This window comes from Emydura macquarii, unplaced genomic scaffold (genome assembly GCF_026122565.2).
Source record: "Emydura macquarii macquarii isolate MOO-44397 ecotype Brisbane River unplaced genomic scaffold, CSIRO-AGI_Emac_v2 contig_729, whole genome shotgun sequence".
NCBI lineage: Eukaryota > Metazoa > Chordata > Testudines > Chelidae > Emydura > Emydura macquarii.
This window is the reverse complement of record NW_027130866.1, coordinates 1,615,734-1,628,213: the sequence shown is the minus strand read 5'-3', so window position 1 is coordinate 1,628,213 and position 12,480 is coordinate 1,615,734. Positions and strand designations below refer to the sequence as shown.

The window sequence follows — 12,480 nt, the reverse complement described above, 5'->3', positions numbered from 1 at the left end:
ACAGGTGGCACAGGCAGGATTCCGGGCTATGGTCCTCCTGAGCTTCTGCACCTAAGATGATAATTGTTACTTCATCATAGAGCTCCATCTATTATTCTTAAGATTGAAATAAATCCAAGATCTAACAATCACATACACCTTACTGTTTCTAGTGAATCAGGATTATTAAGCAGAAGACTTTTTGAAGGCAGCTAAGAATTGTCTCTGAGGGATGATCACATTTTTACTGAATAGATGAAAAAGATAAAAAAGCCTGTAATATGGATTTCTATATGAGGAGGTCTCATATAACAAATACAATTGCAGCACAAGGGCAAAGGCCACCATGGAGCGTAAGTCAGACAAAATGTCTCATCTTCAAAATAAGAACATTATAGAAAACATTGACAAAGAATTTTGGTGCAATTCAAATAAGGCAGAAAAGATTTAGTTATTCTTGACAATTAGAACAATACAGTGGTGCTTTTAATGCACTTCTTGCAGAATACTGATTTTTGTTTAGCTATATTTTAAAAATATTTGATAAAACTAATCTTTGATTTGACTTCAATAATTTCATATACTGCATGTATAATGGTCAGAGTCAGTTCCACTGCAAAATAGATAGTAATAATGTACTGATTTAAAATAAAACATCAGCCAAAAGATGATTTTAAAAAAAGATATCATGATTATAAAGGCTAGAGAGAATTGGTTTTTTAGTTGTAGGCACACATTAATTGTATTAAATATTTCATAAGCCCATTGCAAATTATAGATAGGTTACATAAGAAAGAATTTGTTAAAAACAAAAGAAGCACAAGCAAAATTAGATAAATGTGTCTATCAAAGAACTAGTCAAGAAAAATGATAATCATGCAAGCTTCAGTTTTCTCAGTTTTCCTTAGAATAAGTGAAATTTACAATTTAATGTTTTCCCTCATTAATATTATATTAGGGCTGTAATATTTACTTTATCATTATGTAGAACCCATTAAGTAAGAATTGTTGATACATGATATTTGAAAATGTAAAAATATGTACCATATGTAAAATACTGCAGGCAGGTAGGTATCTTTCATACAGCCACATTGGGGGGAAAAACCCATTTGACAATTATAGTAAGGTACTAAGGATATTTTAAAGAGAAAATGAGATGTTAAAAATTTGCAACTGAAGCAAAAGACTATGAACAGCTTAAGAATAAGGAGAGTGGTTGGAACTGGAAATGTTAGTATAGGGAAAGAAATACAGCTCTCTATCAATGGCAAGCGTACTTTGTTTTTCCATTCAGTATTACATGCATATTTTTGGTGCTGTGTTAGTACACAGTGACTGTGTACAAACTTTGTTATAGTCAACATACAAGACTATGATTTAAATACTTAGTTAATTCAGTTAACTGCTTACAATTTTATGGTAGTCAAATTACAAAAACATGCGATTATCTTCTCAAGAAATATGCTGTCTGGTAAAGTTTTGCAAAAATTATTCTAATTTAATTAAAAACAATCACTACAAATATTTAAATGTCTAAGAATGTTCCTTTTGCGACTTTCATGGGTTGAGGATTTCAGTTACAAGTAATATGTGAAACTCTTGAAGGTTAACATATAACTATCAGTATAAAAAAAGTAAGTTTCTCAATAGCAAAGCTATAAAATTAAATAGTAAATTCAAAATACATAAAATTACTGCACCATCACTTGGCATGATATGTTATTCCAATATGTAATTTTGCATGTACAAACTGGAAAAATATAAACAATGATCAGAGTAATTCTCAAGGCAATATGAAATTTGGCCATCAGAAAGTCACTAAAGGTATTTGTTTCCACCTAAACCATGTTAGGTGCAAAAATGCAGTTACACATTTAGGTGTGTTTTACTATTAATACAACTAATTAAAACTTTCAACATAGAACATGTGGATAGCATGCATTATCTAGTAAGCAGGCACCCAAACAGGCACTGTTTAAACTACTCTGTTGAAAGTGCTGATTAAACAAAGTTATTTTGAGGTTGCTCAGTTGAAGAGATGCCTAATATTATACCAAACTATCTTACAAATACCCATGAAAGGCAGACTGTATCTGCTAAAAGGAACCATGTAATAAAAGAAAGCAGAAGTTGGTTTAATAAAAGATGAGTCCTATTTTATCATTATTATATTCTTATTACCTTGTCCTTCCAATCTGATTTTGTCAATTTACAGAAATAATAAAAAGCAAATAATAATATATAACTAATTAACTAAGCAAACAATATTTAAAAAAATCTTTGTGATCTATAGCAGTAGCCTACTCTAGATATTATTGTGTTAGCTTTCTCCACTTTTAAAATGATTCTAATAACTAACAACGGTACTTATTGCCAAAGAATTCTGAAGTATATTTTGGCTAAAATGTCAGCACATACTTTAGACGAGTCCTTAAACTGAAAATGTATTTTAGCAACGCTTACTAGCGTATCAGTAGTTATAGGAGAAGATCTAGAAACATCTGTTACAATCCCTATTTTAAGGGATTGATTTGATTGTAAAACTTCACTTGGGGTTCAAAATGACCAAAATCATTGCAGAATATATTATGTTCTAAAATTTGAAAATGGTTAGTGTATTTTAAAAATAATAGTAGTTTTCTAGATTTTTCCTAATACAGTAGTTTTCTAGATCCATCCACTATTTTGGATGATTAGAATTACAATTCTGTGTTTTTGAGCATTTGCAGTAATTTGGTGAAACATTAGTTTCCTAAATATTACTTCAGGGTGAATTTTTGCCATTTTTTCTCTAAAACAGCAGTTTTTGACATGCATAGGCTACCCTTCAGTTTCTGATGACTCAGTAACAAAAATGTCTAGGTTAACATTTAACTGACAATGAGACTCTTTCCCACATAGCCCTTTAATGATTCAGTTTGCAGTTTTATTAATATCAGACAGACCAATGCCAAAAATTGTTTAGACTTCTTCATTAATAAAAAAAATACCGAATAGGGTAGCCACTTTTTTAAATGAAGTCACTCACTCTCCCCAAAAAGACCACATTAAAGACCAATAGCTTTCAAATACACTTATTTATTTTGCATTAACTTATCATCTGGGATAATTTATATTTATGGCTCTCTCTGTATATTATATTATTAGCAATAACATTCACTCCTAACCTAGTTTTTCAGGCACATTTGGGAACACTGCGGCAAATCTGAATCAGACTTGTTTATAAAATTACTATTTGTTAAATTATAATTTTTAGAATAAACTAGTTTATAGTCTGACAGACATTTTAATTTTTAATTTTTATCATTAAATAAGAAAAGTTCAATCCACATACATAAACCACTCAAAAATGTTACCATCATGTTAATGAAAAATTTAATTAATATTTCATAAACTCACCCCTTTATCTCCTCTCATTTTGGAATTAAATTTCACTGTCTTTAAGCGGGCTCTTTCTTTCTTCTCAACCCTGCAAGGAAATTGCAAAAGGGAAAAATGTTACTGTCTCAACCTGATCCTTATACTGCCACTCCTAATACTATAAAAGACTACAGCTTTCATATTCTAAGAATCTGTTGAAGATGTGCTTGCAGCGTGATGGGATGAGGGCTGAGGATACACATATATTGAATCTGCACAGGCCAATATGAGAAAAATTAATTTTAATTCTCAAACAATAAGCTGTAGATTCTGAATGGGAAGGCTCCAATAAGGAGAGAGACAAATTAGAATCTTTTGGCTATGTGGCCACAACTTTGCTATTATCCTTTAGTTTAAACCAAAATAACTTCTTAAGGCACTTTGTCCAGGCAACGAAGCTAAAGGAAGGAAAGCAACAGCTGTGCTGAGCTGTCACTTTCTTTTCTCCACTTTTGATGCCCAAAACTAGAGTATCCTGTCATTTCCCAGGACTAACTCAGGCCCGTAGGTGTTCAAATGATTGGCTAAGAGGGTGGAGAGGGTGTGATGGAGCAAGAAGAGGCCTTCTTCTGCCTCATGCTGCCTTTTATGGACCTCCTACACTGCCTGTTTGCCAATCCCACTCTTTGCCACTGCTTGTCTTCCAACAAGGAAAAGTTGCCAGTGGCTTATCCTCCCATCTCCTGCCCCACAATTTGGGCTGGCCTCTTTTTTCCTTCTTTCAGTAAGACCATATAAGATCAGAATTCCACAACCAACTGACAAATTTGTTATAAAACTCCAACCTACCAAGAGGCTGTGCAACAGAATAAAGCCCCAATTTTGCAATTGGACCAACACGAATTCAACAGCAGGACTAGGGCTCAAATATCTAATGCAATAAAAATGTCAGTTAATACCTAAAAGTCATATACTTTAATAGGCAGGTACCAACATCAGGAATGACAAATGGCCGAATTGTGAAACACCTACACAGCAATATAGGTTTTGCCATGCTGGCTCAGAACCATGGTCCATCTGTCCAATATCCTGCCTCTGACTGTACCCAGAACCAGATGCTACAGAGGAAGGTGCAAGAAACCTCACGAGGCACATGTGGGATAATCTGCTGCCTGTGTTAGATCTCCTGATCCCTTTAGTTAAATATTGTCTTAAACGTTGAAGACTGAAGTTTAATATCTCTTGTTATAATCAATGGTTTTTGCACTTTGGAAATTCTTTGTATTCATATAATGTTAAATGTATTCTGCACCTATATTTTGATGTGGCAGGCCATAATTTACAGATTATAATAATTCTTTAATTACATATGTGTGCTACAGGATGTTTTCTTATAGTGTGAATTAAATAGGACACTTGAAAAACAATGTCACCAGGAACCACAACACCGTGCACATGAGTCAACAACAAGCTTTGATCCACGGATCTTACCATCTCCAGTTCAAGTCTCTAGCACTTGAACTACAGGAGTAACTGCTAGTCTGTGTTTAGTTCAGCTCTCAGAGGAGGGAGGACTTGGCACACAGCTTCCCCCTGGATGACGCAACTGTTTGGTAGACAGCACACTGTACAGCATGAGTCCTGATCTCTAGCCTTGGCTCAGGGTGAAGATATTGGGGGGTAGTGGTCAGAAACAGGATAATCTGAAAGCAGTGTGGCCTAAGAGAGAAGATTTGAGTCTATCGTGTTCGAGTCCTGTTGTGGAATCCTAGCCATATGGGTGACAATAGGAATTTTGCCACTGACTTCAATAGGGACAAGATTTCACCCTTGTGTTCTAATCCTCACTGTGCCTGCAGCCACTCAATGTAACCTCTCTCAACCGGATGACATGTTGTTTTTCAAGGTTAGGGTTCATGGTCTTGGTAAATAATAAAGCTGATGAGGTGCATGGGGAAAAAAACCACTGTAAGAGATTTTGAACTCATGGGCTCCTGTTTCCCAGCTCAATTAACTTTCCTCCAGACCTGTCTTTCCCTTCCCAAGTGGATATGTTATATCATCACTGCTAAACATAGCAGGTGCAGCTGATTTCTTGTAAGTTATTGAGAAAAAGTTAAAACTCACGTCACAGATAAACACCTTCAATATAAATAAAATTGTATTATTCAGCAACATGTGGAGCAATGCACAGACACCAGAATGATAGATGTTCTTGCAAAGGATATCTTCCCCTACCCTCTAATCCCCCCAAAACCAAATCCAGTGAGAAACTGAAAAAGGGTCATTTTAGAATTACTATTTTTTCTGTATCATCCCAATTTTCATCAAACCACCATGAAAAATTATTATAATACACAAACTTTTTTTCTTTTTTTTGTCATTTAACTGAGATTTTCACAAAATAAAGGTTTAAAGTTCCTGTTAAATTGAAAACATCTGAATCAACTAACTCTGGAGTCATCACCAACAACTCCATAAGACAGTATTTGTATTTTTTAATTTGTAGATGCCAAAGCAGTTCCAGCAGGGAAGCACTATTAAATCCATTTTAGATGAAGTAATAACAGAGGCACAAACAGATTAAGTGAAATTCCCAAAGTGAGATTTGGGAATGGGACTCAGATCTTCTGTTTTAAGCCATGTGTTTTAACCCTTAGGCTGCAAATGCCTCTTACTAATAGCTGCTAATCTTCTGTAGTGCTGACTGGCATATTCTTCCAGTTTCTCATAAGAACAGTCATTGGAGGAAAAGATGGGGGACAATTAAATGGAGAGGACAGGCTACTTAATTTGTGCATGAATACAACATTGGTGCAGTATTTCAATGGCAAAGATCTCACACTGAACAAATACTTTGAAATATACCTCCGTTTGCTTGGAATCACTCCAGTTTCATCACTTTCTCCATCTGGTGTCATCTGCCGTGCCTGCCACCACTCATCATCAGAAGCATTGATGACATGGAGTATGTCGCCAAATTTGAAGTTTAGTCCCTGACTGGGAAGGCCACTGTCTTTAGTCTTGTCGTAGTCAAAGAGAGCTCTAAATTCAGAAGAAAATCATTAAGTATAGGACTGGCAGGAACAAAACAGACTAGTCTGAAGAAACCTCAAATTTTTCACTAAACAAACCACTCCGAAGAGTCCGTTTTAAATTACTGTTTTGGTTTTCAGTACTTTTAAAGTACAGGTTTACTGAATTACTGTGATTTTCTACCAAATTCAGAGCACTCTACTGAGTCATAGTAGTTGCTCTCAAAGAAGTCAATTAATATAGATATGGATAGAACAGCTTACATACATGTCCTGCACAGGTTAAAGAAGTTGCATGGGAGACTGTGAAAGAGAGGAAAAATATTCAAAATATTGAAAATGCAGAATGAAATACTGCAATTTTATCACAAGTTTTGTGATATTTGGTGTTTTATTAAAGGCACAACATGGACTCAAGTGAGTAAGTGAAAACCTCAGCTTTCATTAAAAATAAAACTAAGTTTCTAGTTCTCATGACTGTGGAGAAAAAGCTAGAAAATATGACCTGAGTACAACCTAAAGGTTCAAACCCCAAAAGGCAAATTAGAAGAACCACAATTTTTGTCTTAAATCTCATTATTTTTAAAGCTAATCTCTCAATTTTCTGAGGCCTGACTCATAATTTTTAAATGCTTGGGGTTGGTAATTCTGGAGTATGGTTTATTTGGGGGAGTCTTATCACCTCTGTGGTGGCACTTCAGATAAATTTATACATTTTAAAGTTAGAAGGGATTATCATCAATTGGACTGAGCTGTTCCATTACACTGGCCAATAAACCTCACTCAGTGATTTCTAAAGCAAGCTCATAACTTCTGTTTGAGCTAGAGCATATTTTTTAATAAGATATCCGGTTAAATTTAAAGACTTCAAGTGACGGAGAACTCATAGCATCCCTAAGTAAGTGTGACCCAGGGACTTCTAGGTGGCAACAGGCAGAGACACAGGGGTGAATAGGGTTTTACAGAGATTCCTAGGGTCTGATATAGTCATAATAGTTCACCAAAACGTGATATGTGAGGTATCTACCAAGAGCCAGTAGGCCACTGGTTGTCATAATTATTGCAAGACGTTTCTATGGGAAATAGTTTGAGAGATATGCAAAATATAAACTATTAGGTTCCAACACTGTTGAGGTAAAGCTTTAGGTTCCAACACTGTTGGAACCTAACAGTTTACGTTTTGCATATCACAAACTATTTCCAATAGAAACACCTTTGTTTAGATATCAATTTATCTTTATCCATCTGAATGAGATCTAACCTAGAAAAACAAAGTTGACTGCACACATAATATGTATAACTCAGTACTATCAACTATAAAGAAAAATGTGCACATATTGTTCTAGTTTATATTTCTAAATATTTACTGTGCTCATGTATTTCATGACCTGTATTTATACAAGTGCTACATCATGTTTGTAATATTTAAAATTAAATGGAGGCTTTAAGCTTTAAATGAGTTTTCAACCTGACTGTTTTGTTGAAACACAGGCAGCTTTAGAACAAGACCTTTCACTTTAATTCCTCAGTGTAGCTTTGAATATATAACTCAGAAACGATCTCAAATTAGAGCAAATAATTTTGCAAAAACAGGCTGAACAAGCCAGATTCTTAATTCTGAAATAGCTCAGTAATTGCACAAATAACTTTTGAAAATTATGAATTATGTAATTCTAAACCTACACATACATTCCTCCAACTCTACTTTGCGTATCTTTGTTATTAGAAAAGCACACTTTGCAAATGTTGATCTTTTACTATTTTACTGTCTTCAAATTAAATTGCACCATTCCATTACATATTTCCTAAAATGACAGATTTATTTTTACTTGTATTTTGTTGTGACTATTTTAATTAATAATGAAAAACTAATTAGTGCATAAAAATTCCTGTTATTACTTGCCACAATTTCTACCATCATTTTCTTTAACTTCTAAGCTTTATTATATAATTGTGCTCTCTAGCAGCACTGAGCTGGGCATTACTCCATGTGGCCACTGCCCAAGAAGATAACAGGATTAAAGAGGAGCAAAATGGCAAGAGGATATAAAACAGAAGAAAATAAAAACATTTATACTCTGATTATTGCACTCCTTTAACCAGATAAATGGTTATGCAAATTACTTTGTATTTAAAAGACATTTTGCATCATCAAAATACTTTTGCTCTGTTAAGGACAGTGTAAGGAAGGAACAAGTTTATCTAAATAAGTACAAGGAAAAAAACGGAAAAAGGTTATACAAAATATTCTAAGTGCCCTAATAATTAAACTTACAACATAATAATGACCATACAGCATCATTAAATTATATGACTAACACAAACTCATCCTGCCAGCAACAGTAAACAATCAAACAGTGACAGATAAAGTCAACCAACCAGTAAATAAGAACGAGAAAGCTTCTTTCTACCCATTCTTTGCATCTGAGAACATATCATCAACTTTCCCCCAAATCCCTATAAAAGAACTGGCTTTTGCAAAATGCCTGAAAGGTCATCAAGATTGGGATATTTCACACTAAAAACTGAGCGAGTCTCTTTAAGAGAAGAAGTATAGAATACATCCTTCTATTTCACCTTATAGTACTAAAGAACATAAGACAACATCAGAAATGGTAACTCGTGTTCCTCCAATACTAAGTGTATAGAAACTTTAGATTGCTATGTTTTGAACAACATTATTTATTCAGGTTTTTTCAATTTTAAAGTGTATATTGCAAAGCTGCAAGTGGACAGTGTTAGTTTTCTTAAATACCCATATCACCTATCTAGTTCCATTCCTTTCAAGTATTGCAGGTTCAGGTGTTCTGGAACAATTTGTACAGTGTGGATGCTGAGAGCCATTGAATGAAACTGTAAATCCCGTTTATGAGGGAGACGACTTCAAGGCAGCTGCACCCCTAGTTCCAGCACTTATGTTCAGGTTACTAATCAAACTTCATCCTTCCTTAAGCATTGCTACTTTTAGGCTATTTTTGCTGAATAGTGCAATCAGTGGAAGCCTATTCTATGAGCCCTACATTAGCTGGGAGAAAGTGACTATGTGCCTTCTCTGATTAAATAAGAATTCGACTTATCTTTAGGGACTACATGGGTGGACCCAGCTATGTGAGGGACATGCAACTATACCTAGTAAGGCTACAGGAATATGAAATAATTATAGAAAGAAATTATTTGGAATAGAATCATAGAATCAGAATACTAGAGTTGGAAGGGACCTCAGGAGGTATCTAGTCCAACCCCCTGCTCAAAGCAGGACTAACCTCAGCTATATCATCCCAGCCAAGGCTTTTGTCAAGCCTCAGTTTAAAAACCTCTAAGGATGGAGATTCCACCATCTCCGTAGGTAACCCATTCCAGTGCTTCACCACCCTCCTAGTGAAATCAGTAAAATGGGAGTTATTTAGGAAAATCAAGAAAAATCAAGAAAAAATTAATTCTGACCTTTTTCTAAAGTTTGACTTAGATTTAAAAAAAACTGTTGCAATTGCTACTAGTTAAGACATAAACATAGGCCAATGGCAAACCTCGAATGGGTCAATATAAGAACTCGTTTCATCACATTTTTTCCCACATTTTTTATCAGAATTCGCTATATGTTGAAATTGAAATGTGCTGTGAGATCATGCCAAATTTGACTATATTTTGCTTGAAGCCAAGCAGGGTTCTACTGGAAACCTATCAGGCTTCTTGCTAGCTGCCCAACTCCTCAGGCTGCAGGGGAGCCCATGCTCCCAAGCTCCTAACTCCTCAGCAGCCTGCTTGGGTCCCAGGCTTGCAACTCCTTGGCAGCCGATGCTCCCCAGCTCTGGGGCAGTCTGCTGGGTCAACAGCTGTGGAGCTGCAGCGCCCAGCAGAGCTGGGTGGAGAGTGATCATTCTGTGTCCTGGAGAATTCCAAAATTTTTTATTCTGAATTGGAACTAAATCAAATTTTGAGAACTTGAAATTCTCACTGAAATGGAATCACTGTTCTCCATCCAGCTCTAATCAATATTATGGAGAAATGTCTCTCCTAGAACTAACAGCTGAAACTAAAAGTTCAGCTTCAATCATTTACAAATAATTACTTGCATCAGTTAAATGCAAGCTACATAAATGAAGCTTATGACAGAGATTTGAGGCACAGCATAAAAGACAAAACCCAGAAGAATGTGTGTGTATGAACATAAGTAGGTTTTATTCTAAATCAGGCTACAGCTAACCCAGCTAAAGAAAATTATTTAGAATTTACTGGTCTTAGCTGTATCATGAAGGTTGAATAATAAATCTTGGAACTATGACAATGAGACAGAACTTCTGGAAATATCCATATGTATGCTTGTTCAAGGGGAAAATATATTACAAGAATAACCATGTTATTCAGTACAGACTTGCTTTTAGAATTTAGGATCTTAATCCATGAAAGTTTAAATTTTGTAACGAATATGAACAAAGAACAAGATAATTTTGTATTTAAAGCAAGTCTAACTGCAAAAAAAGTTAATTCTGCAAAAACAGAAGCCAGCTATATATATTAAAATAACAGATTGGTATGTAAGGCCAAAGTGATATAGCATATTTAGAAAACAAACAATTATAAATATATGAGGGAAAAATACCCAAATGCCATATATTGTCTTATATCTTGGAAATGTGTGATAAAACATTTAATTATAAGTAGTAATTTTCATTGGTAAAAAATATTCCAGTATTACTGTTCTCCATCTATCTACAGTCTATTCCATCTATATTCCATCTCTCTCATATATACACATTTCCCTCCTCAATTATTTTCCTGGTTGTTTTGTGTTATCTATTTTTAGTTCCTCTTAATCCTGTAATCTTTTTCTCTTCATAATAATAGTTTAATAGTACCCACTGTCTCAATAACACAAATTTACAGTTATCACAGTGGTTAAAAGTAGCAGATTCTTGGATCCCTATTCCTTAAGTTTTGCTATCCTGCAATTTCCTCTAATTCTTTTAAATTTTGTTGTAAATGTTGTAACATTCTACTGAACTAAGGTCTGATCTACATGATGTTTGTACTATTATAACTATTTTGGTTAGTGGTTTTATTTTTTATCAAAATAGTTAAATCAATACAAATCCTAGTGTGGATGCAGTTATACCAGTATAAAGGTGATCCTTGGATGTATAAACAGGGAAATCTCAAATAGGAGTAAGCAGGTTATATTACCTGTGTATTTGGCACTGGTGTGACTACTACTGGAATACTGTACCCAGTTCCGGTGTCCATAATTCAAAATTCATGTTGATAAATTGGAGAGCCATGAGAATGTTTAAAGAATTGGAAAACATGCCTTACTGTGAAAGACTCAAGAAGTTCAATCTGTTTAGTTTAACAAAGAGAAAGTTGAGGGGTAACGATCAGATCTGTAAGTATCTACAAGGGGAAAAGAACTTTTATAAGGGGGGCTCTTCAGATGATCAGACAAAGCTATAATAGGATCCAATGTCTGGAAGCTGAAGCTAGACAAATTCAAACTAGAAATAACTCGCATTTTTAAGAGAGGATAAATTAACCATTTGAACAAGAGTTATGACGGATTTTCTATCACTGGCAATTTTAAAATCAAGACAGGATGTTTTTCTGAATACATCCTCTAGTTCAGTGGTTCTCAATCAGATGTATATGTACCCCCTGGGGGTACACAGATGTCTTCATTTATACGGTCTTAAAAGGAACCTTTATTATACCAGTATAACTCTGTCCACACTAAGGGTTTTACCAGTACAACAATTTCACTAAAACAAATAATCATATCCTAACTGAAATAATTATTCTGGGATAAAAATTATCCCGGGGGGTACATCATCTCATCTAGATAGTTGCCTAGTTTTACAACAGGCTACATTAAAAACACTAGCAAAGTCAGTACAAAACGAAAATTTCATGAACACAATTACTTGTTTATACTGCTTTATATACTGTGCACTGAAATGCAAGTACAATATTTATATTCCAATTGATTTATCTTATATGGTAAAAATCAGAACATACGCCATTTTTCAGTAATAGTGAACTGTGACACTTTTGTATTTTTATGTCCAATTTTGTAAGCAAGAACTTAAGTGAAGTAAAACTAGCCGCTGCTGTAGTT

At 34.6% G+C, this 12,480-nt stretch overlaps 1 protein-coding gene across 15 annotated transcripts in view; it reads right to left on the bottom strand.

Annotated features, from left to right (window-relative positions):
• DLG1 (discs large MAGUK scaffold protein 1) overlaps positions 1-12,480 on the bottom strand; it is a 302,234-nt gene that overhangs the window by 43,689 nt on the left and 246,065 nt on the right. For all 15 annotated transcript variants that reach the window (XM_067542838.1, XM_067542842.1, XM_067542840.1 and 12 more), the window contains 2 exons: positions 6,208-6,384; positions 3,379-3,448 (listed from right to left, as the gene is read on the bottom strand). In XM_067542838.1, coding sequence (XP_067398939.1) covers positions 3,379-3,448; positions 6,208-6,384 — 247 coding nt within the window. The remainder of the gene's footprint in view (positions 1-3,378; positions 3,449-6,207; positions 6,385-12,480) is intronic.